Source organism: Impatiens glandulifera, chromosome 2 (genome assembly GCF_907164915.1).
Source record: "Impatiens glandulifera chromosome 2, dImpGla2.1, whole genome shotgun sequence".
In the NCBI taxonomy this organism is placed as follows: Eukaryota; Viridiplantae; Streptophyta; class Magnoliopsida; order Ericales; family Balsaminaceae; genus Impatiens; species Impatiens glandulifera.
Window position 1 is genome coordinate 49,266,171 of NC_061863.1, and position 23,317 is coordinate 49,289,487.

Sequence of the window (23,317 nt, forward strand, 5' to 3'; positions counted from 1 at the left end):
AAAACGCGAACAATAAGAAGTTACGCATCATTCTTAATCTTCTTCTCTCCTCTCCTATGTCCAATTCATTGACCATCCAACAAAAAATAACAATTCAATATAATTTTGTAAATTTGTGTCATATTTATTCAAATGGGAAAAAAGTTTAATCGGTGTTAAATTTTGCGATTTGTTAAGGATTTCTCAAAAGACAAACTCATTTGAATTTTTTAATGAAGATGAATGAAGTAGAACAAGTCGAATGAACCAATGAAATGACGTCGAAAGAATCTCTATCAAAGATTATGAACGACAGTTAAAATTATCTATTTAAGAGTAATGATAAAGAATATGAAAAATATTGACAAGAAATTGTAATAAATGATGTGTCATCTAGATTAAAAGTCTAACAAGAATGAGATTTTTCATATTTTCAATAAATAAATAAAACTCATCTTTCCTTACAATTTCTTGCCATTTTTTTTTATATTTCAATCATTTCTCTTTATTTAAACTACATAATTATAATATTACTATAATAACTAGTTATAGTATATGTTATTATTTTACTTAATCTAAATATTCAACCCTTAATTAATTTTTAAAGAGGAATTATTGCTCAAATTTGTCCTTAAATTATCTAAATTTACATTTATTATCATTTCTTGTTCATTATTTTCTTGTTACAGCTAAAAATTCTAAAAGGTCAAACAGAATAATCAAATATTTAACTCGTTAATTTGAATCAATTTGATCAAACTGAACCTTCCTTTCATCTATGAATTATCGAGTGTTTGAGGTTTTGAAAATCGATATACAAATCATTTGGATGATATAGTACTCATGTCGTGAAAATAGGCAAAATCCAATCCTATCGTATAACCAAGTGCCTAAGAGTTGATGCCTTCCCCTGAATATCGAACAAATTTCTCATGTGACCTCCTGGTAAATGACGATAGAAGCTAGCTTTGCACCTCCGCGCATAAAAGTGTTTAAATTTTTTATGTGGCAAATTCAATGTTTGATCATACTAATGCGAGTTTAGCTCAACCACTTAAAGCCTTTAGGGTTCTTCAAAGCTGTATCAATGATGACACTTCCTTGTCTCAATTTTGCAAGCATCGATCCTAAGTATGAGTTTAGCTCAACCATGTAATATTTCTTGTTATTGAAATAATACATTCATAAATATAAAAACAATATTCACATGATGGCCATAAGCTAATATTATAGTTGTTAAAAAATAATGAGCATATATAGATGCTTGAATTCGACCGATTAACAACCTTTTATTTGAGAACTATGGTCTGAAAACTTCATTGATAATCAAATTCATCACAAAAAGGTGGGCATCTGAACATGTGAAGATTTGGTTTAATGAAGAGCTAGGGTTATCTTCTTTTTCTTTCTTTAAAGGAAACATGAAAATGTGAGGCTAAATGAATCATAGTATTTGAGACAAGTTATTGATAATTTAGACAAAAAAATTCTTTATTTTTTTAATAAACATATGAACTTTGAAAATGATAAGAGTGTAAACAAGAATTTTCATATAAAAATAAATGGTTCATACAAATCTTAAGTTAAAATAAGGTTTTGACTATGGGGTTTTATAAATTTTCTAAATATTATATACATTAATTTAACTTTACAGTTTGGACAAATCTTTTAATTTTGAACTATCTTAATACATTTTTGGGAAGAACCAATTTTTATCATTAAATTTAAATGCATATTACAGAATTGAAATGTCTGATTTTTAAGACCATCTCCTTTAACCCATACTGAAACTCAAAACCCAAATTGTGTTTGCGTTACACTATTCACATAAGTTGATTTTCAAAATTATAAATGAGTCCTTCTACTATTGATATGTGAGTAAATTTTATCCTTTTTTTAGTTTGCATTTTGTTTAACTATGAAGTTTAATGTAAAAAAGATTATTGATATGTATTAATTTTATTTAAATATTTATTTTTTTGTTTTTATCCTATATTTTTTTATTAATATTTTTTGTACATATCATAAATTTATAACGATGAATAATATTGATAAAAAAAATAATAAAACAATTTCATTAAAATAAAACACAAAGTTAGGAAAAAAAAATTACCAACTAAAAAAATTAAATAAATCAAATAGAGAAAAATCTAAGAAAAAAAATCAAATAAAAAAATATTAAATTAATAATCAAACATAAAAATTATGTTCTTCGTACTAAATAAAAATACAAGATAAATAATAAAAATTAGTCACAAGTAATAAAATTAGGATTAATAATGTTTAATTTTTTTAATATGTATAAATTTATTAATGTATAATTAATTTTATCATAATTTTTTCTAATTGAATAAATAAATTATTTGAGTTTGATTTATAAATTTGATAAATATATAGGTAGTGTTACAAAAGTTTGTATGATATTTTTTTTTGAATTTAAGATTAATTATTTGACCGGGGGGGTCATTTTGAGTTTTAAACATTTGGAGATTATTTAACATTGAAGAATGAATTTTGTTATATAAATTATTATTATATTTTTTTCATTGAAAGGCTAGTCCGACCTTCTTATAATTATCACCACTCAATTTAATAAAATTTAATAAGGTGTTTTAAGTGCGATTATCGATCTAATCCGTCACAATACTTAAAAAAATAAAAATAAAAAGTAATTAGTTTAAATAATATTATTGTAATTATTTATTTTTTTAAAGTATTTTTATGTTGATTATATATCCTAAACTATTATTTTATATTAAAAACAAAACGTCCCTCTCAAAGAATTAGTTTTCTTATTAGAGATGGCCCAATTGCTATTAGGTAAACTGCTGCTTCAACTATCATTCTTCCTTTTCCTTCTTCATGCTCTGATCTAGACCGACCGACCGACCGACCGGTTTCAGAATAAGAAGAAAAAGAAAACCAGATCGATTCAGGAAGGAAGCTATGGGTTTTTCATTTCCGCCGCATCATCATCAACGATCGACCATCATCATCATCATCATCTCAGCCTTGATCTCGTTCTTCTTCCTCGTCTCATCATCTGCCGCCGACCAGCCGTCAGCGTACGAGGTTCTTAAGAGCTACAATTTCCCCATCGGGATCTTACCAAAAGGCGTAACAGGGTACGAATTGGAGGAATCGACGGGAAAGTTTGCAGTTTATTTGAACGGTAGTTGCGGATTCGCCATTGAGAATTCGTACAAACTGGAATACAAATCGACAATCAAGGGTTTCTTACAGAAAGGAAAACTATCGAAATTAGAAGGGGTTAAGGTAAAGTTGCTTTTCGTATGGGTTGATATTATTGATATTGAACGGAGCGACGACTCTCTTGTATTCTCGGTTGGGATTGCTTGGGCAGGGTTTACTGTTGATAATTTTGAGGAATCTCCTCAATGTGGATGTGGGTTCAATTGCAATAGTAGTTTAGAATTATTAGGTCAAAACCTAAGTGTTGGTCATTCTTCTTCTTAGTTAATTTTACTGCAAACAAAATGGTTGTATTTATCACAGTACTTGATGATTCAACTGGAAAGATCCTTCTTAGATATCTTCTTATTATTATAGTTATCTTTTTTTCTACAGTTTGAGTTTTTAGCTTCTTGATATGATGATGTTTAGATTATGTTCCTGATTGGGAAGGTTGAAATGGACATAACATTAGGGTTGTTACATGGGACAGATTTAGATTTAGGATGGAGTTTCGATTGAAAATTTTGGATAAAACGAGTAAAGAAAAGTAAAATAATTACATAATCAAACAGCGATCATTTCTTCTTTCTTCGGGGTGGGTCGAGCTCCTACATATCCCCGTTCTCGGGTTGTTTTTGCCGACGGTTTCTGGGTGTCTTTTTACTTAAAAATCACAAAAGAATACATGTTTAGCCTAAAGAAACTGGAATTTACCTATCAAACATAAATAGGTTACTTTAAATACCAAGAATTGTGTAAATATCACTGTGTTTCAATTGTAACTAGATGAAATGAAGTGGAATGTCAATGATGTCCAGCTTCCTCGATTAAAGAAAAAAACATCAAAAACAGAATATAATAAGCTGTGAATTAACAAACGTACCTAATTAACTAAACGTCATAACAATTGTTTTATTCTAAGCTAGTCAATTGGATGACCTCACCTTAGAGCTTGGTTTATTGGAGTGTTTCTTAGGGATTTTATTCAAAAACTTTGTTTTATGAAACATAAAATGAGTAGTTTATTTGGGGTTTTAATTAGTTTAGAAAATTTCTAAAAGAAGTAGCTACAATCCAACAAATTCCTAAAAAACCATATCAAACAAGGTTAGGTGTGGATAGGATTGAAGTTTAAAAAAACTTGTTTATTTAAAAAATAATGATAGATGGTAATTTTATAGATGTATATACTTTCTTTTAATAAAAAGAGTAAAAAATAATTATTTAAAATAAAATATTTTAATATTTTAATTAATAAATTAGAAAAGAATGAGATAGAGATTTTGAATAATAGTATATAAATTAGAAATAATTCCAACCAACTCGTAAGTAAATCATTATAGATATTTTAACCCTCACAAAATGGCCAAAACAAGAGTGAGGATACGGGTGTTCAACCGGTTGATTAAACGGTTTCGGTTAAGTCCGGTGTTATCTTTTATTTTACAAACCGATTAACTGATCGATATTGGTATTGGTATTGGTTAAGTCTGGTGTTATCTTTTATTTTACAAACTGATTAATTGATCGGTATTGGTATCAGTTTTATCGTTTCTGGTTCTACTGTTATATCGATTAATCGAGTTTAACTAAGAATGATATTTCAATTTTTTAAATTAAATATTTAATTTATTACATAATTTTTAAAAAAAAAATCCTGATTAAGCCTTTATTTATAAATTAATAGCTATATAAATTAAATTTTAAAAAAAATAATTTTATATAAATTATAATTTAAAAATAATTAATATATATATATATAAATTATTAAATATTATTTATAATATAACTAATATAAAAAAAAAAAACTAATATAAATTATAAAATAAAAATATATAATTAACTTATTATTAATTTTATTAGTTCAATCGTAAACTGAATAGTTAATAGCTATAAAAAAAAAAAAAAAAATCGATAAACCGAATCAGTTAATTAATAATCCATGAAAATGAAACTGGTATCGATTTCGTTTTTTTTACCGCACTAAATAGAAAATGATCATTTTATTGGATTTATTTGTGCTGAACCCGAAATCCGAGAAAACCCGGGACCCAGAACAAGTCCAGGGTTACCCGATTACAGAGATAGGAGAGAGGCAGAGACACGGCGGCGCCGCCTGCTGCACTTTCTACACTCTGATCGTACGTCTTCTCAAAATGAATATCTCTCTCAAACTTCCTACACGATTCTCATCACTTCGTCTGTCTGCATCTAATTACCATAAATTCTCCTTCCATGAAAAAGACGCGCTCGACCTCCTCAAACAATCATCCCTAGCTAAGAAATTAGCAATCGGGAAGCTAATCCATGCCCACTTTATAGTAACTCATCGAGCCACCGAAGACAACGTAATAGAAACCAACACCTTAATTAACCATTATTCAAAATGTGGCCATGTTCACATCGCACGTAAACTGTTCGATAGAATGCGCCACAGAAATATTGTCACATGGAGTGCATTAATGGCAGGTTATTTACACAGCGGCTCTCCCGTAGAAGCCGTAAGATTATTCAGAAACATGGGTGATCTAAGGCCAAACGAATATGTTCTCGCAACGATCATTTCTTGCTGTTCTAAAGTTGGATTCGGGTTATTTAAGGAAGGAATCATTTGTCATGGATATGCTTTCAAGTCCGGATTCATCTTTCATCTATACGTTAAGAACGCACTTATTTACATGTACTGTATGTCTTCCGATGTAGATGCTGCATGGAGAATTCTTGAATCCGTACCTGGTTCTGATGCTTATACTTACAATTCGTTAATTAACGGACTCGTTGAACAAGAACATGTAAACGAGGCTTTAAGAGTTTTGGATATGATGGTGATCGAGAATTTGGAATGGGATAGTGTCACTTACGTTAATGTATTCAGCCTTTGCTCGCGTATTAGAAATTTGAAACTCGGTTTGCAGGTTCATTGCAGAATGGTAATAACGGGAGATTTTGATTACAATACCAATTCCAATTCCGATGAGTTTATTGTCAGTGCGATCATCGACATGTATGGGAAATGTGGCGACATTTCATTGGCGAGAAAAATCTTTGACGTGCAGAAAACATTAAACGTTGTATCTTGGACGTCAATCTTGACTGCCTACCTTCAGAATGGATTCTTCGAGGAAGTGCTTAAGCTATTCTCGAAGATGGATTCGACCCGAGTAAGGCCTAACGAGTATACGATTGCAGTGCTGCTTAAATCTTGCGCCGGCTTGTCAGTTATTGGACAAGGGAGTTCGGTTCATGGCCGAGCTTTGAAAGGAGGATTTGCGGATCATGTCATTGTAGGAAACGCTTTGATCAATATGTATGCGAAAGGTGGGAATATTGGAGCTGGGAGGATAGTTTTTGTTGAGATGATATATAGAGATTGTAAGACGTGGAACGCGATGATAAACGGGTATGCTCGTCACGGTCTTGGTAAGGAGGCGTTGGGTGTGTTTGAAGAGATGTTGGCGGTTAAAGAGCGTCCGAATTATGTAACTTTTGTGGGGGTTTTATCGGCTTGTGGACATCTTGGCTGGGTGCAAGATGGGTTATACTACTATGAAAAGTTGATGAATGAAATGGGAGTTGAACCGGGGTTAGAGCACCACACGTGTATTGTCGGGCTGCTGAGTCGAGCTGGACTGCTCGACCGAGCCTTGAGCTTCATGAGGTCGGCGCCAGTCAGATGGGATGTTGTGGCTTGGCGAACGTTGCTAAACGCTTGTCACGTTCATAGGAAATATGATTTGGGGAGGGAAGTGGCGGAGATGGTCATGCAACTTGATCCCGACGATGTGGGGACTTACATACTTGTTTCGAATATGCATGCCAAGGCTAAGAGATGGGATGGGGTGGCGAATATACGTAAATTGATGAGGGAAAGAAATATCAAGAAAGAACCAGGGGTTAGTTGGGTGGAGATGAAAAACAGGACTTATGTATTCGCTTCTGATGATTGTAACCATCCTGAATTTGCTCAAATTTATGAGAAAGTTAGGGAGCTGTTGGCTAAAATTAAGGCGTTAGGATATGTGCCTGCGGTTGGTTCTGTGCTGCACGATGTTGAAGATGAGCATAAGGAGGATTATCTAAGTTTCCACAGCGAGAAACTTGCGATCGCTTATGCGTTGATGAAAACGCCTGATCAGGAGTCTGCGCCTATCATTGTGATGAAGAACTTGAGGATGTGCGATGACTGTCACTCGGCCATCAAGCTCATTGCTAAGGTTACTAATCGAGAGATAATCGTGAGAGATGTTAACCGATTCCATTGCTTTCAAGGTGGAACCTGCTCTTGTTCGGATTACTGGTGATACGAGAATACTTAGCTTTAGGTAGAAATTAGAATAATCCTGATTATCAAGTGTAGTTGGGATGATCATGTTCATCTTATTCACCATTCATTTATTTTCAATATTCACTTCAAATCCTGCACAACATTCAAATGTAATCAGAATCATGTAATTTAAAAATTAAAAAAAAGGTTAACATTACGATAGATACAATTAGAAAACATGTTAGTGTATATGAACAAGCACCAGTGGTCTAGTGGTAGAATAGTACTCTGCCACGGTACAGACCCGGGTTCAATTCCTGGTTGGTGCAGGTTATGGGATTTCTATGATGATTTCATCCTCAAATGGCTTACAAGGGTTGCCAATATCATCTGATTTATAAGATGTTTAGAGGCTATCTGAGATCTTCCACTTTTTCTGTTTTGTTTTTCAGTTTATACTACTAATTCAACAGTAAGCTTACTTACCTTTTTGATATGTTTTCTCTTCATCATCATGTTTGCAGAGAAGTCTACAAATGTGAGATAACAATGTATAAGTTTTAAGTAGTGTCGTTAACTGCAAATGTGAGATAAAAAAACTTAATCCAAATATAGTAAAAATTAGATAGTGCAAATGTGAAATATAAGTGAGAGTAGTCTACTTTATGAGATACATATATAAATTCATTTGTTTAATAAAAATAACATAAAATATTTTTGTTCAATTATTTTGTCAAATTTTAAATTAAATGTTATATTAAGAAAAATAGTAATACAAAATAACTGGAGATACTTAATGGGTTAACTATTATTTGCATATCAAACCTTCAAAAACTGCATAATCTATTTAAAAAAATGAAATGTCCAATTATATATATATATATATATATATATATATATATATATATATATATATATATATATTAATTTATTTGTTAATGTTGAAATTTAACGCTAGTCCATAACTAACTTTCTCTTCAATTTAAATCATGTGAGATGAAAATATAATTTTAAGAACCACTCTTACTAATGATATTATATATATTAAATATAGTTATTAACTAAATAAATTAAATTTTTTGGTTAATCATAATATAAATTATTATATTTATTTAATATAACTTAAAATATGTCTAATAAAATAAAAAATAATAACAAATTTAAAGCAAGAAAATATAAAACCATGATTTTTATTTTTGCATTAATTACTGACTTGTTTAATATAAATTTATTTGATAACAAATATTTACAATATTTAAATAAAAAATATTATAAATAAAAAATTAAAACATTAAGCTTATTTTAAAAATAAAAATAAAAACTAAATATGTCTCTTTAATAAAAATATCACCAAAAAGATAAAAAAAAATCCTTCTAATTTTAATAAAATTACTACACTTGCAATAACTTTTGGGTTTTGTTATCTTTACAACTACAACCAAGGATGGATTGATTAAGGGCTCGATTTTATTTATTTTTACTCTAAAAATGTGACACTTCTACTAATTTTATTTTTTTAACCGATATGTGTATAAAAAATGTTGTATAATGGCTAATCATTGTCGTATGTGTCAAAAAAAGGTTGAATCGACAACTCATTTACTTTTGCATTGTCGAGGGGTGACTAATATTTGGAGTCATTTGTGGAGTATTACTGTGATTAATTGGGTGATGTCCGAGTTCTTAGGTAGTTGTTGAAAGTTTGAATTGATGCGCCTGATATGACATGCCTACATATTTGGGTTATCATCTCAATTATTCTTTGGTGGACTTCAATGATCGTAGTCGTCCGATTCATATCATTCATAATACTATTATTATGATGTTTTCTATTATTCGTTTAGGAAAACCAGTAGAATCTGTCAGGGAGTTAATCGTTTTTTCTAAGATTTACGAGCTCGATAATTTTTTAAATATTATTTTTTCTTATTTTTTATTTTCATGTCATGCATTGTTGTTGTGCTTAAATATTTTTTTTCTTTTCATTTTTAATATATATGAAACTTTAAAAAAAAATGATTTACTATTTGTTTATATATTTTATTTTAAAAAAATGGTAAAACTCATATTCATTCACTTGTTTTACTCATATTTTTCCTTTTATACTTTTAAGCCCGTGCTAAAAAAAAATTAAAGCTCACCAAAACTCTAATTTATTCGTTCCTTGTTACAACAAATTTATTTTTTCTCTTTAACCTAATTCATAAATTTTTAATATTATAAACATTATGTGATCATATTTAAATTAATTATAAATAGAAAAAAGGAAATAAGTTAACAAATTATAAATTACACTACAAAATTTTAAAAAATAATATTATTTATTTTTATTATTTTTATTTAATATTTAATATTTCAAATTATATAATTTAATATATTGAAATTAGTAATTAATATATAAGAATATAATAATTTTTTAGACATTAATTATAGAAAAAAAACTCATTAGATGTATATACTTGTACATCTATCTCACTTAGGGTATGTACTTGTACAACTATCTCATTTAGATCGTATGTACTAATAAAAGGTATTTAAACCGTACATACTATTAAAAATTGGCTCATTTAACCTATTCTAGTAAACTATGATTAATTTTTATTTTTTAATTTATATATTTAATAATTAAATATTAATATATTTTTTCTCTCATTCCTTTTCATTTATTACTAATAAATGAATTTTCTACTTTTTTTTATATCTTTTATATTTTTTTATTATTTTTATATGAGTATTTATTATTGATTAATAAATATATATAATTACTAATATATATAATTTTATTATATATATATTAAAATAATAAAAAAATTAAGAATAAAATAAATTATCTTATATAATTAATAAAAAAGAAAGAGAGAAAAAATATATTAATATTTAATTAATAAATATATAAATTTAAAATAAAAGTTAACCATGGTTACTAAAAGAGGCTAAATGAGCCAATTTTTGATAGTACATATGTTTAAATGATCTTTTATTAGTACATAATGAGCTAGTTGTACAAGTACATACGCCTAAGTATACGTCTAAGTGAGTTTTTTCCTTAATTATATATATTATTAAACTAATTTAAATATTTAGTACTTAAAATTTAACCTGAATTAGTATGCTATTCAAATCTTAAACTATAGCTTGATATAAACTATAACTTTTGTGCAAAATAAGAAAATGTAATATAATATATATTCACATTAAATGAGTTAATTGTACATATACTTAAAAAAAAATGAGGGAAATGATTTGACTTTGAACATTGAGAAAAGAAAATAATGAGGGATCTTCAATCCATTAATTCATCACATGATGAAACAATGAAAAGTATAATTAATATTGAGAAATAACCCTCAATCAATTTTTGTTCCAAAAAGGAAATAGTTCAAGTAATGCTTTCCTTGTGTTATCTGAGCTATTAGTACTACCACTCCCACTTTGTTGACGACCCCCACCACGACGAGATTGGCGACCAGGATGGTGCCCTTTTCTGCGTGGAAATGGCTCTTTTGCCGTGGTGGCAGCCGGTTTTGGAGATTGGGCTGGCGGTAGAACTGCTGCTGGTTTAAGAGGATGTGTTAGTGGTACGCTTTTTGGTTTGGTGGAAGCAACAGGGGCAGATGCAGGGGCAGATACAGGAGCAGCTATGGGGCCTATTTGGCTAGTAGGGTCGGAAATTACGTTGGCTGCACTTGACATACCACCTGGATCCTTAACCGAGCTCTCGTAACTGTTCTTTGCAGCACTGTTGGTCTCGGTTGGCAAAGGCTCTTCGTCGTCATCTTTAGCGTTAACCGTGTCTGATGGCGCGGTGAATACAAGGTTTGGATAGTAAGGGATCCCTGTTTTAGCTAGCCAAGATGATGCATCAAGGAATGACGAAGCAGTGAAGTGCTGTATTCTCTTCTTAGTCACTTCCTTAATACCAGGCCACACGACTCTGTTAGCCTTCGACGACCCGGGTCCCCTGTTGTTGTACTCTACATAGTAACAAGTTTCCAATGCATATGTCCCGTTCCAGGGCAAGTAACCGTCGCTGCTTATCAGGTCATCGATGAAACTTTCCATTATCACAGTCCTGGAATATTCCTTCCAGGGTCTTGCCAGGTACGACTTGATTTTCATTCTCTCTGGGTAGTATACTGCATCCGCCACAATCTTGCAATCCTGAAGAACAATGCCTGTAGGCTGACGCGGCTCCTTACGTCCCTGAGCTGTCACGATGTTGGCCTGGTACGACAATGGCATTCGGACTTTCATTGTACAGTTTTGAAACATGGAAGCACTGTCCCCGAAGATGAAATCTATGGTTCCGCTGATCTCACAATCGCGATAGTATTGTCTGTATGTATGTGAATATAAGGTGTCCTGGTAACCGTCCATAATGCAGTTATAGAAGATTGACATGTCAGAGCCAACTCGCAACGCCACAGCCTGATGCTTCTCAGCACCGGCGGAGTTCTCGAATCCTATGTCTTTCGCAATGAAATAATCTCCCAACACAACTGCAATATTACCCGATTTTCAAAATAAAACAGAGTTTTTTTTTATAAGTATAATGAAACAGAACAAATTATTTTCATGTTATATAATTTGGAAAGCAAAAAACCTGCGGATGCTGTGTTGAAAGTAGACACCCCGTCGACCCAGTTAAGGCTTCCGGTGATCCTGGTCTTTTTGGGGCCATCTCCAAACACCACCAAATGAGTCAAGTTTCTGTCAAACTGAACTCTCTCATGGTAGATTCCTTCCTTGATGTACAACACAAACGGGGTGACACCGTTGCGAGGAATTGTCTTCAAGGCGTCGCTAATGTTTGTGAAATCTCCGCTCCCATCCTTGGCCACGACCAAGTTTGGTTTGAGTTGGTCCACCGTCGTTTGGAGAAGTCTTCGCCCCCCTGCTTCTACCCAGTATGGAATATCTCCGTGACCAACTATGAAGTCCTCATCAGAGAGCAACCGTCGGCTGACCCCTTGAAGGTTGAGAGAAGCAAGAGCTTTAGCAATCTCGTCCATCATAGACAAACCATTGCTAGTCAATTGCATGCCTATTTTAAGAAATTGCTGCATTTTCTCTCCAGCATCTCCATTTGTGCCTTCGAACCCATCGAGACAGGTTTGTTGGTATGTCAAGGCCCCGCTAAGCCAGATCTTCAAATTGGAAATGATGGTGTCGAAATTTCCCTCGTCCACGTTAGACATATGGTCAAACGATCTCTGAAGATCCATGGCCGCAGTATCAGCCAATTCCTTACAATTATCAAGTGCCTGTTTGGTCCGGGGATCATTTTTCAAATCATTGAGGAGAGTTGAGTTTTCTGAGGCTTCCATGATCATCTTCTTAGCAGCCTGGAAAGCTATTTGAACCAACTCCTTACCATCGGTGGTGTTGGCTCCCGACAAGCTTTTCTCGCAAGCTTCCTTGTATTCCGTCGGTTGGCAGATGGATTGAACTGCCTTGGCCGAGGCAGTGATATCTTGGTGGTTGAAATTCTTACTCGATTCGTCATCATCACCACCGCTATTGGAGACACCTACGGTCACCGCAATCACCATCGCCACCAAGAGCAAGGAAGAGACGCCGAGGATAACAATCCCCTTCTTGCTCCCATCCTTGCTACCCATGATGACTGTTTTTCCTTCGGTTGTGGATGTATTGAGAGTTTTTTTATTTGAAATTTATTAACTATCCTTCTGTTCAAAGCCACTCCAAAGAGTGGCCTGAAAAATTATGTAACAATTGGAAGGAGGGATTAAGGGTATATAAACCATAAATCAGTTATTTCAGTTACAAATTTTGTATGGCCTGGAGTCAAATAATGTAAACAAGAGGTTAATAATTTCCCATTCCCCTTTTTTCTTTTTACCAACCTTCATTTCTTTAAAATATCTCAATAACAAATAATATAGTATACATCTATTTATTTCTTAGTCCATAACTCCTTGTACAACTTAGTACCACCTTCAGCCTGAGAATTATTCGTCGCGGGTTGCCTTTTGAATTCATCGGCTGATCCATCGTTCGTCGTGACTTTTTTCGCGTTCCAATACCAAGGCTGATGATGGTGAGGGGATGCGATTGAGGGCGACCATGAAGACGGGTGAAGCACGACAGATCCCAAGTCTCTAGAACCGAGACTTGCTTCCTTCAATCTCCTCCTTATCAGTAAGCCGCTAGAGTCTTCCTTACTTGTTTCCGACACGCTCCTCAGTATTGAGACGCATATCAGAAGCAAGAAAACAGCATCTTCTTCGGGCTGGAATTCAACTGCTAATAGTTTCCAGTTAAGAAGAGCAGTTGCCTTTCCAGATGGGCTGTCTTCCGAATATCGAACCAGTGTCAAGAACCCCACTTCTTCTTCGTTGTTTTCTTCAAACTCTTCGTTGTCCATGCTCGTCCTCCAATGATATTGCTTTTGTCTACCGTTAAGCAGTTTTACCTGTTTTAATATTTTAACAAAAATGATCATAAGATGACATTCTTTTGCATTGTGCTGAACCCGACATGATTAACTCACTGTTGATGAATCAGTTGATGTTTCATTTCTCAGCTGAAACCTCATGCTTGAAGATGACTCCCACATGATCAACAGTTCTTCACCCGTTGACAGTTTCCATGAAGCATTCCATTGCTCTGGTGGCTCCTTCGGTTTCGCCGTTCCCACCACTTTCTCTGCACTAGAGATGATAAATTTAACTAGTTTGATGTAAAAAAGTGGGATATTTGGGTAAAATAACTTGATCAATCAAAATTCATGACATACCGGGAGCTCGACCAATTGAACCGGCAACATAAGCCCAAGATCCTTCTCGTATTTCCGTGATCCTGTCTTCCCATTTTACTATAGATGGTGTTTCACCGCCTCGTCGCCAGATTCCTCCCCCCACCCTAACAGACCAATTAAAAGATGAGAGAATCAGTGTCTTAAACTGAAAGAAAACAAATCCTTGGACACTTCACAGAGAAATTAACTAGTAGTGTACCTCATTCGAACCACAAAGCATTCTCGTCCAGCATGGTCAAGAACAGTCCGTGACAACCATCGACCTTCTTGTGGCCTATAAGAGTTCATCCTGAGAATCACATCCGATATCACAGCTCCTGAATCGTCTGTAACCCGATCAGGAACGCATTTCAGAAAATAAGACGATTGAACAGGCGGAGTGATTGAAGTAACCGCTCTAACTCTCTGACCAATATCCCTATCTAGACTAAGCGACGTTTCCCTTAGCTCGTCGTTCCATAGAAAAGTAAAGTGGTCCTCTAAGGTGCTGCTGCCTTTAGAGCACCAGGTACCTTTTCGACGAAGCTGGAGGTCAATTCCTCTTGTTCCAAACTCACAATAGAGATGCCAAGCCTTTTGCCACGAATCAGAGAAGAAAGTTGATAATGGTTTGTCGAGTTTAAGTTCCTTATGGCACCTTACAACTCGAAGGCGCAAAAACTCATTACAAACTTTCCCGCGATCTGTCATCTTTAGTTTCACAAATATGCAAACCTCAAGTGTAAATCTAGGAAGCATAGACTTGTATTTTGTATTAACATCAATTTCTGTGACATCCCAATGAAATGGCGGCTTCAATTTTGCAGCTTGTTGGTTAAAACCGCCTCCAGCCTTCTCGTAAGGTAGGTCGAGCTCTTTCTCCCATAGCTTCTTGCTAGCTTCCACTTCTTCTTCATTGACAGCTTCCCAAAGAGACAACACTTTTGTCAAATTCTCTTCTATCTCCTTTGTATCCGAAGCATAAACTGTTGAAAAACTCTGACAATTCAAGATGAATCTATTGTTATCATAATCAAGAAAGTATAAAAGCTTATATATGTGAGCATCTAACAGTTCTCAGACATGGGTAACCGACCACACCTGATGGGTAAGCCACATTAGCTGGATATCCAAAGCAGGGACCAAGCGTCTATGTTCATCTTCAAGTTTTTGCAAGAAACAGAGGAATCTTTTGTATCTCTGTCTGGCGGCAATAAGGTATACGGTTTCGGACATATATGGTTCAGAAAACATGCTAATTAAAGCTCTCTTGTCCAATACTTGATGCAAGATGTCTTCATTTTCCATAGAAGGAATTGGATCTTCAGAACCTATCCCATTCTCAAATGGGTCAGAAGGGTATCTATGGATCCATAACTCTCTGCATCTATTCATCGCGTATTCCTCGTTCTCTTCATCAAAGATTGACGATTTCCCAATTAATCTAGAGAACTTCCTCTCACAATATTGTCTATAGTTTACCTGAAATGAATCTGATTTCAGAGATTACAATTAATCTAGAGATAAGAGTGAATCATTCTCTGGTTACCGGATTCAAGGTGTGGCAATACCAGACCCATTCAACATCGATAGGAGGTAGAATCATCGGAGGCTTCGACTCCGCCGTTAAATCAGAAATCAACGGCATCCATAGCTCAGTATACCTGCGATCAAAAGGCATAACAATGAAGTTCATACTCATATTCATTGTTGAAAATGTCCTAAACATTTAAACCCACCTCCGTACGGCTTCCACAAGAGTGGGTTTGTGGTGAAGCCAATCGGAATCGGCCACGAATCTCAGAAAAGAAACATTTCGTCTGGCGGCGGCAACCAGATCTATGCTAATCTTAGAGGTATCTTCTCCGGACATCCCGGTGAAACTCCGGCTAGACGAGCCGCCATCGTCGATAACTGCCGCCGACATATAGGTGAAACAGGAATCGTGGAGATTAGTCAAACCTCGGACAAGGTCAGGTTCTTGATCAGCTAAATGAAATGGTGTTGTCTCATTGATTATCGTGTAAATGTGTTCATGTGAGAATTGAGAGTAACAGACAAACTTGGTGTAGTGGTTATGGCAATAGTGAGGGAAAAAGGAAAGATGCAAATTTGGCAATGGTGGGTATTTGCCACGTGCTATCTACATACTTTTTACTAGTTTATTAAAGAAACTTCTAACTTGGTGGACATCATTTTCATATATTTTTTATTTAGAAGATATTATTTTTTATTAATTTAAATATATATTAACAATTAAATTATAAAATAATGTCAAGAAAATAAAAAATATATTAAATAATATGATATATTTAAAATAATTAAAATTCTATAAAAAAAAATTGAACAATCATCTAATTTTTTCTGGGTGACTCCAAAGATTTGTAATGATGAGTGATGAAATAGGACAAACCGAACAAATAATCAAACGGTATCGAAAAAATCTCTACCAAATATTCTGAACGGGAGTGAAAATTATCCTTAAATGAGAGTTGGTAAACAAAAAAAAAAATATGTTTTGTCAAGTGATAACTTATTATCTACATGTATGATAAAAAAATGGTAAGAAATAATAATGAGAAATATTTGTAAGAGGACATCAAACTAAAAAATTTATTTCAGTGACTCTTTATTAAAAAAATAAAAAATAATTCCAAATTCGGTAACTTTATTTTCTTTACTATCAAGAATGAGACGCACACATACTCGAGAAATGATTACCAAGACAATTAAAAGGCATGAACAACAAACGTTCCACTAATCACTGAAAAATATTATTTGGATTATAAAAATCCGAGATTAAAATTCAATCCGATTAAATAAGATGTCAAATCGAACAAAATACAATACCAATACACATATAAGTGGTGAAAATGAAACCGATTCACCTATTGTTCATTGACATAAAAGAATTTGACTTTTTAAACTTTTTGAAGAATTATTTGGAGAGAGATTTTAGGTATATAATCACAATGTAATCTATATATATATATAACTAATTAATAAGAAAATTAAGTTCAATTATTGAAACATTCATTTCATTTATCTCATTAATAATAATAAAATAGGACAAGTTATGATGTCAAATATATCATTATCAACTGAAATTCAATTCAATTCATTCAAATAAGATTTTCATTACGAACAAGACCATGAAGAGAGACAAGTCAAAGAATATCTTAGAGTTGCATTTATTATTATTATCTTATAAATCTTCTAACATTAACAATTAATTAAAAAATGAGCTGGATGAGAGAGAAAAGTTGAATCACATTCATTTAAAAAGAATGTTTATCTTTTATATATCTCTCAATACATAACTAGAGCAAGTATGATTCGAGAAAAGTAGAATCACATTGCCATTATGACTTCAAACTATTATTTAATAAATAAAAAACATTGATTGAAATAATAAAATACATTTATTTGATTTATTAATATAACAGTCAAAATCCATACAATTATAAATTATTCAAAATTTACTTTATCAACGTAAAAGATCACAACTTGTCTTAAAAAAACATATAATAATAAATTAATCACATAAATCATTATTAACCCACAAGTAGCTCATAAAATATGTGATTCTTTTTGTCTACTTTATCTTTTAAATTAATTATTTAATATATCATTTTTATAAGATAATAAAATGACATAAATAAATTATTAGTATTTATATTGTACAGAATAATATAATTGTTGAAAACAAAAAATGAGGACTTACTTAATAAAAACAAACTAATAAGCTCCATTGACCATCAAACAAACTCCATCATACCAATATGTACAAAATATTTAAGTTTAATATCTTGAATTAAGATTCGTTTTTTTATCCGTTTTAAATTATCATCATCACGTGCACGTGCCTTGTAATTGGTTGCGGATGCTTGATTCCTTTCAACAATTAATATGAACATGCCTATTGGCTAGGTCCTAGATTCTAGATATGTTTATAATCAACTATATTAAAATTCATTTATATTAAAAAATTGTTCGAAGTTGGTCGGTAGAAGTGGGTCGGTAGTTATTCTTTTTTTCTTAAGGTCGGTAGTTAAGAATCTAAAAGTTTAATAAACTTATTGAGTAACGTGTTTGTATTTTTTTTTTCCTTATTTTCATGTTTTTTCAATGTTTCATTCATGTCTTCATGCTTAAATGATTTTTTTTAATGATTTGTTTTACATTTTATCAGTTAAATAAAAATAAGAGAAATGATTAGTGAAGTGAATTTGTGAGAGAATGACATAACACAATCTGATTGGTCAAAAAAATAAAATAATTTTTTTTTTCTTTCTTTTTTTCACATTTTTCATTTTCTAACCAATAAGATGATGCCATTTTATTCCTCTCTCATTCCCCACAAATTCTCTCCCATATCACCTTTTAAATATAAATACTAATAAAAAAGAATTTGATTTTAAAAATAATGATAATGGAAGGAATTCAAAAGTTTGTAAACTTCTTGAAAGCAATTGTTTCAATTCATCTAACTCATTTATGAAATCATCATGTCCCATTTAATAAAAAAAATATACAATTTTAGTTAAATTGATTAGATTTTAACAAAATAGTGTATAGTACAGTGGTTTAAGATGAAAAAAAATATATTTTATTTAATTATGGGTTCAATTCTCAATAAAAATATAATTTTTAAACTATTTTTTTAAAATTAAAATTAGGGTATCAAAATTTTCTTTTCCACGTTTTCTACCTAAGATGGGGCAGCTAATTCTCGAGGCCGACAGCCTGACATTGTGCATATAATAACAATAATTAAATTGATTCAACTTCGTACTAAAGATGAAAACTGTATTAAATTTGAGAAAATTAATGTACATATTTTTTAAAGAGAATTCTATAATTTAACCCAACATAACAATAAAATTTTAACACAATTCTAATTGTACATATCTAAACTTAAAATATGATTATTTTTAAATGAGCATAAGATGAGTTTGCAGGTAATGTTTAAACCAAATATTTAATAGAGGATTCTATTCAAAGAATATTAAAAGTTTGAGGGAGATTTTTGTAAAATTAAAGTTGAAAAGATGATATATATTTTAGGAGTAATACCATACATATATATATATATATTATTAACTTAATTGGATGTGTCCGATATTTTTACAACCTATAAATATTCTATTTAAATAAATACCTGCCCCTTTCTAAAAAAAATGAACTGACCCAAAACAATGTTTTTTTTATTGATTCAAACTAACGGTAATGAAAGCAAGAGGGATAGGAAAATTATTATTTTTAAATGAGTCATTAGGCCACTGATTTGGACTCGCCGATATATATATATATATATATATCAACTTTGAATTTTTTTTATTATTAGTGTTAATTTCTGACATGTTACTTAAAAACATGCCACCGAAGATATATATATCTTTTTAATTCAAGTCATTTCCACGTCAAACATGCAATTAGGCCATTGCAACTTTACTGTATAACATTTTTTTAATAATATATATTTAATATTTTAACTTAATTAAATTATTATAAAGTAAAATGTAATAAAATAGTTTGAAATTATTATTTTAGAATTTTGAAATAAAAATAATAATGTTAATATATATATATATATTATTTATAATTATTAAAAGCAATAATAATTCAAATAAATTATTTTTAAATTTTAACAAGATTAAAAATTCTATTTTTTATATCTATTTATAATAAAATTTATTGAGATACTAATTTTATATTAATTTTTTTAATATATAAGATTAGTAATTCTAAATTTATATATAATATTTCTATTTATAATATATTATTAAAATATATAATGTTTAAATATGAGTGAAACAGTGAAAGTAATTAATGACTTTCAGTATGATGATGTTAGTTTCCCAGGGTAACAAAAAACAGTTTTTTTATTATCTAATATTTTTTAAATCATTATTTAAAAAGAAGATTTCATAATATTACAAATAAATTATATATAAAATTCTATTTTGAATTTTTAATAATATTTAACAATTTTAATTCATAGATATAATTTTATTTATAATACAATGTTATTTTAAAAATATACATATATATTATTAAAGTAAGCTCATAATATTAAAAGAACATTATTATATATTTTAAGAATATATTATAAATAAATTATATATATAAATTTAGATCTATTAACCTTATAAACTATTTTAAAATAAAATCTCAAAATATATTATTTTAAATTATTATTATTTATTTAATTTAATTGGTAATTTATATAGTAAATATTTATTCTAAACCAAAATGTAATATAAATACTTAATATATAAATTTGAATTTTATTAAATAAAAGGTTTAAATAAAATTATTATTTAAACATAATTTATTTGAAATTATTATTGTTTTAAATAATTATAAATATATTAAAATAATTAATTTTATTGTAATGGTTCTCTAAAGCATTAAGTTAAGTTAGGTCTGTAATACTTGATGTTTGTTTGAAGAACGAAGATCTCTCATTTTCAACCATTTCAAATTTATTGTTGTGGATTGCGTATAAGAACGTATATTTAATATTTGGGCTGATATTATTATCCGTGTTAACTTTGGTATGAAAGTTAGGCATAAACGTCCTTGACACATTGGTTTGGTAGTCATGTTTAATCAATTATCTACTTCATAATATTATTGTATTAATTATTTAAAAAAGAAATTAACATATTTTATTATCTTATATTTTATAATAAAATAATGAATTAATATATATTATTAAATAGACATAAATATTATAATAGAGGCAAATGCATGTGTTATTCTTGGCTTCATATTGTCAATGATAAAGAAGGGATCCAGCATATTTAGTTTAGGTATTTGGGCAAATACTTAGGTCGAATTTCAATTCCTTGAACAACAAGTCCACCTTTCAATTGATAACCTTTCATTTCCATAAGACTCATCTTCAATTCTTCATCATCATTCCCTTCTTCCCCAATAAACACCTCTCCCAGCTCTACCTCTAACCACCCATCCTCTCTTTTCGCCGGCAGGTCGCCACTCCTCTGCTTCACCATGTCCACCTCATTCCGGCAGAGGTAAACCGAGCCACGACTAACCACCTTCTCTCCGACCTCCATGGATGTCTCAGACGGAATGACATCGAGACCGTAAGAATTGTGGCTGATATTGAGTACCAGATAAGCTCCATATGTCGTGTTTGGAGATAGGATATTGGTTTTGATCTTCCCTTTTATTCCTAACCAGCACATTGACCTCAAATATGCTGTCTTTTCAAACCTACATACATTATATTATATGCATTTAAGATTCTTTCTAAAAAAACATGAATCTTAATGAGTGAAAATCATAAAGACAATTTACCTTGAATTGGGATACGAAGATATCCATGCCCAACTCATTGGATCATCTCCCCAAGTAATAGAAAGTAGTTTAGCTGACAACATGTAACACTTCTTTCCTGTTGATCTTTCCAAAGAGAAGCTCTGCAAATCAATATCTCAAATCAATCCAAACTCTAATTATATATAATATATGAATAAATTTCAAATAAGTTAATCCGTTACCTACCTGGTTACCGTTATCTATGAGAAGGGGTTCGTCACAAAGGCGAAAGTAAAGATCTTTCATGGAAGAGAATTCGATAGGGCGATGAATAGGGATAGCTCTCCCCATAATTTCACGATAATCGGACGGTAGGAATTTCTCCCAAACAACATCATGATTGGCGACGATATGTGAAAATGAAGAGACAAGAGAGAAAGAACAAACATCTTTTGGTGAAGCTAATGATAGGATCGTGTGTAGACAGTCTTCAGGCAACATCTTCAATAGGGTCATGTTTAATTTTCTGTTATTTGCATAATTTATTTAGATCTATTTATAAGTATATGAAATGAAAGGCTATAATATTATACAAAGGTCAATTATGTGCCAAATATAACAGGTAAACGTTCTCTCATCATCTTACAAATAATTATTCATAGTGATGACATATTGACATCATAATGGTGGTTTTGGCTGATGCCAGAGCAGAATGCACTATTACCAGGATGGACAGATTTATTGAATTTTTTTTTAGACTTGTACAAATTAAAGGAAAATTATGGATAAAAGAAATGAGTTTCTTCATTTTATTTTAGAAAAGAAACAAATAATAAATTAAATTGAAAAACGGGGTGGGGGTTGAAGCCAAATCCGAACCCTAACAAAATCGGCACCTAAAATTGGCAGCGACAAAACTTTCTTTGATATATAAATGTTTTCTGGCATTAGTCATTTTCGTTATGTTGCTAAGACATTATATAAGGAGATGTCAACATTAGTTGTAAAGTTACAAAATAGTCCTTATACTTGTAAAGATATTACTCTTAAGTCCTTCACTAAAATTAGATATTCAAAATTAAACATTTAAAGTGACAACTTTCTTATATATTAATAATACTTTATCATAAGTTTATCCAATGATTAAACCCTATAGACTAAAAATATGATATTAACTTTGGATAAATCAATCTATTAAATGACGGGGAATTTGAGCAAATGGCCCTAAAAAGGGGCCTAAATGCATATGGTGTGGGCCACTAAATTTAATAGCGATGGTGACTCCCCTTTTTTTTTTTGGACGAAAATGCCCCTACTGCGTCATACATCCTCAGGTTGCGTGACGCAATTTTTTATTTTTCAAAAAATTTTAATTATGAAATTTTTTGACGAAAATGCCCAGTTGCGACACGCAACCCCAGTTGCGTTACGCAATCGCGTCACGCACCCCAGTTGCGTTACGCAATCGCGTCACGCACCCCAGTTGCGTTACGCAATCGCGTCACACACCCCAGTTGCGTTACGCAATCGCGTCACGCACCTCAGTTGCGTTACGCAATCGCGTCACGCAACCCCCGATGCGTCACGCACCCGCGATACCAAAAAAAAAAAAATTTAAAAAAAAAAAAAAAAAAATCGATTGCGTCACGCAACTGGAGTTGCGTTACGCAAGGGTACAATTGTCATTAAAAAAAATAGGGTCACCAACGCTATTTAAATTAGTAACACACCATATACATTTAGGTCCCTTTTTAGGGCCATTTGCTCAAATTCCCCTTAAATAACTACTTATTCATATGCCCATAAATAAAAAAAAATATATTTAATTA

General features: G+C 31.4%; 5 protein-coding genes across 5 annotated transcripts; 2 read left to right on the forward strand and 3 right to left on the reverse strand.

Moving 5' to 3' along the window:
* The first annotated feature begins 2,925 nt into the window (after positions 1-2,925).
* Positions 2,926-3,456, forward strand: LOC124924820 (uncharacterized protein At5g01610-like). The gene has a single exon (XM_047464809.1). The coding sequence runs from the start codon at positions 2,926-2,928 to the stop codon at positions 3,454-3,456; it is 531 nt and encodes a 176-aa protein (XP_047320765.1).
* Positions 3,457-5,231: 1,775 nt separating this feature from the next.
* On the forward strand, positions 5,232-7,658 carry LOC124926169 (pentatricopeptide repeat-containing protein At5g39680). The gene has a single exon (XM_047466349.1). It carries the CDS (start codon positions 5,331-5,333, stop codon positions 7,473-7,475), a length of 2,145 nt encoding a protein of 714 aa, XP_047322305.1. The 5' UTR covers positions 5,232-5,330; the 3' UTR covers positions 7,476-7,658.
* A 3,131-nt stretch (positions 7,659-10,789) lies between these two features.
* On the reverse strand, positions 10,790-13,096 carry LOC124924821 (pectinesterase-like). Its single transcript, XM_047464811.1, has 2 exons — positions 12,042-13,096; positions 10,790-11,937 (listed from the first exon to the last, which is right to left on the reverse strand). Exons 1-2 carry the CDS (start codon positions 13,057-13,059, stop codon positions 10,790-10,792), a joined length of 2,166 nt encoding a protein of 721 aa, XP_047320767.1. The 5' UTR covers positions 13,060-13,096.
* Positions 13,097-13,181: 85 nt separating this feature from the next.
* On the reverse strand, positions 13,182-16,260 carry LOC124925659. The gene is made up of 7 exons (XM_047465726.1): positions 15,938-16,260; positions 15,748-15,862; positions 15,300-15,680; positions 14,419-15,197; positions 14,199-14,323; positions 13,953-14,107; positions 13,182-13,874 (listed from the first exon to the last, which is right to left on the reverse strand). The coding sequence occupies exons 1-7, from the start codon at positions 16,123-16,125 to the stop codon at positions 13,356-13,358; spliced, it is 2,262 nt and encodes a 753-aa protein (XP_047321682.1). The 5' UTR covers positions 16,126-16,260; the 3' UTR covers positions 13,182-13,355.
* A 4,747-nt stretch (positions 16,261-21,007) lies between these two features.
* LOC124924822 (putative F-box protein PP2-B12) lies at positions 21,008-22,004 on the reverse strand. The gene is made up of 3 exons (XM_047464812.1): positions 21,735-22,004; positions 21,528-21,649; positions 21,008-21,443 (listed from the first exon to the last, which is right to left on the reverse strand). The coding sequence occupies exons 1-3, from the start codon at positions 22,002-22,004 to the stop codon at positions 21,008-21,010; spliced, it is 828 nt and encodes a 275-aa protein (XP_047320768.1).
* Positions 22,005-23,317: the final 1,313 nt, after the last annotated feature.

Bases quoted from the DNA above. Each gene is read 5' to 3' on its own strand.
- LOC124926169 (XM_047466349.1), top strand. From the start codon at position 5,331: ATGAATATCTCTCTCAAACTTCCTACACGATTCTCATCACTTCGTCTG.
- LOC124924821 (XM_047464811.1), bottom strand. From the start codon at position 13,059: ATGGGTAGCAAGGATGGGAGCAAGAAGGGGATTGTTATCCTCGGCGTC. The intron at 11,938-12,041 runs GTTTTTTGCTTT...GTAATATTGCAG, and splicing joins TTTCAACACAGCATCCGCAG to TTGTGTTGGGAGATTATTTC.
- LOC124925659 (XM_047465726.1), bottom strand. From the start codon at position 16,125: ATGTCGGCGGCAGTTATCGACGATGGCGGCTCGTCTAGCCGGAGTTTC. The intron at 15,863-15,937 runs GTGGGTTTAAAT...TTTTGATCGCAG, and splicing joins CTTGTGGAAGCCGTACGGAG to GTATACTGAGCTATGGATGC. The intron at 13,875-13,952 runs GTGAGTTAATCA...ATATTAAAACAG, and splicing joins CATCAACTGATTCATCAACA to GTAAAACTGCTTAACGGTAG.
- LOC124924822 (XM_047464812.1), bottom strand. From the start codon at position 22,004: ATGACCCTATTGAAGATGTTGCCTGAAGACTGTCTACACACGATCCTA. The intron at 21,650-21,734 runs GTAGGTAACGGA...ATTGATTTGCAG, and splicing joins TCATAGATAACGGTAACCAG to AGCTTCTCTTTGGAAAGATC. The intron at 21,444-21,527 runs GTAAATTGTCTT...TAATGTATGTAG, and splicing joins TCTTCGTATCCCAATTCAAG to GTTTGAAAAGACAGCATATT.
- LOC124924820 (XM_047464809.1), top strand. From the start codon at position 2,926: ATGGGTTTTTCATTTCCGCCGCATCATCATCAACGATCGACCATCATC.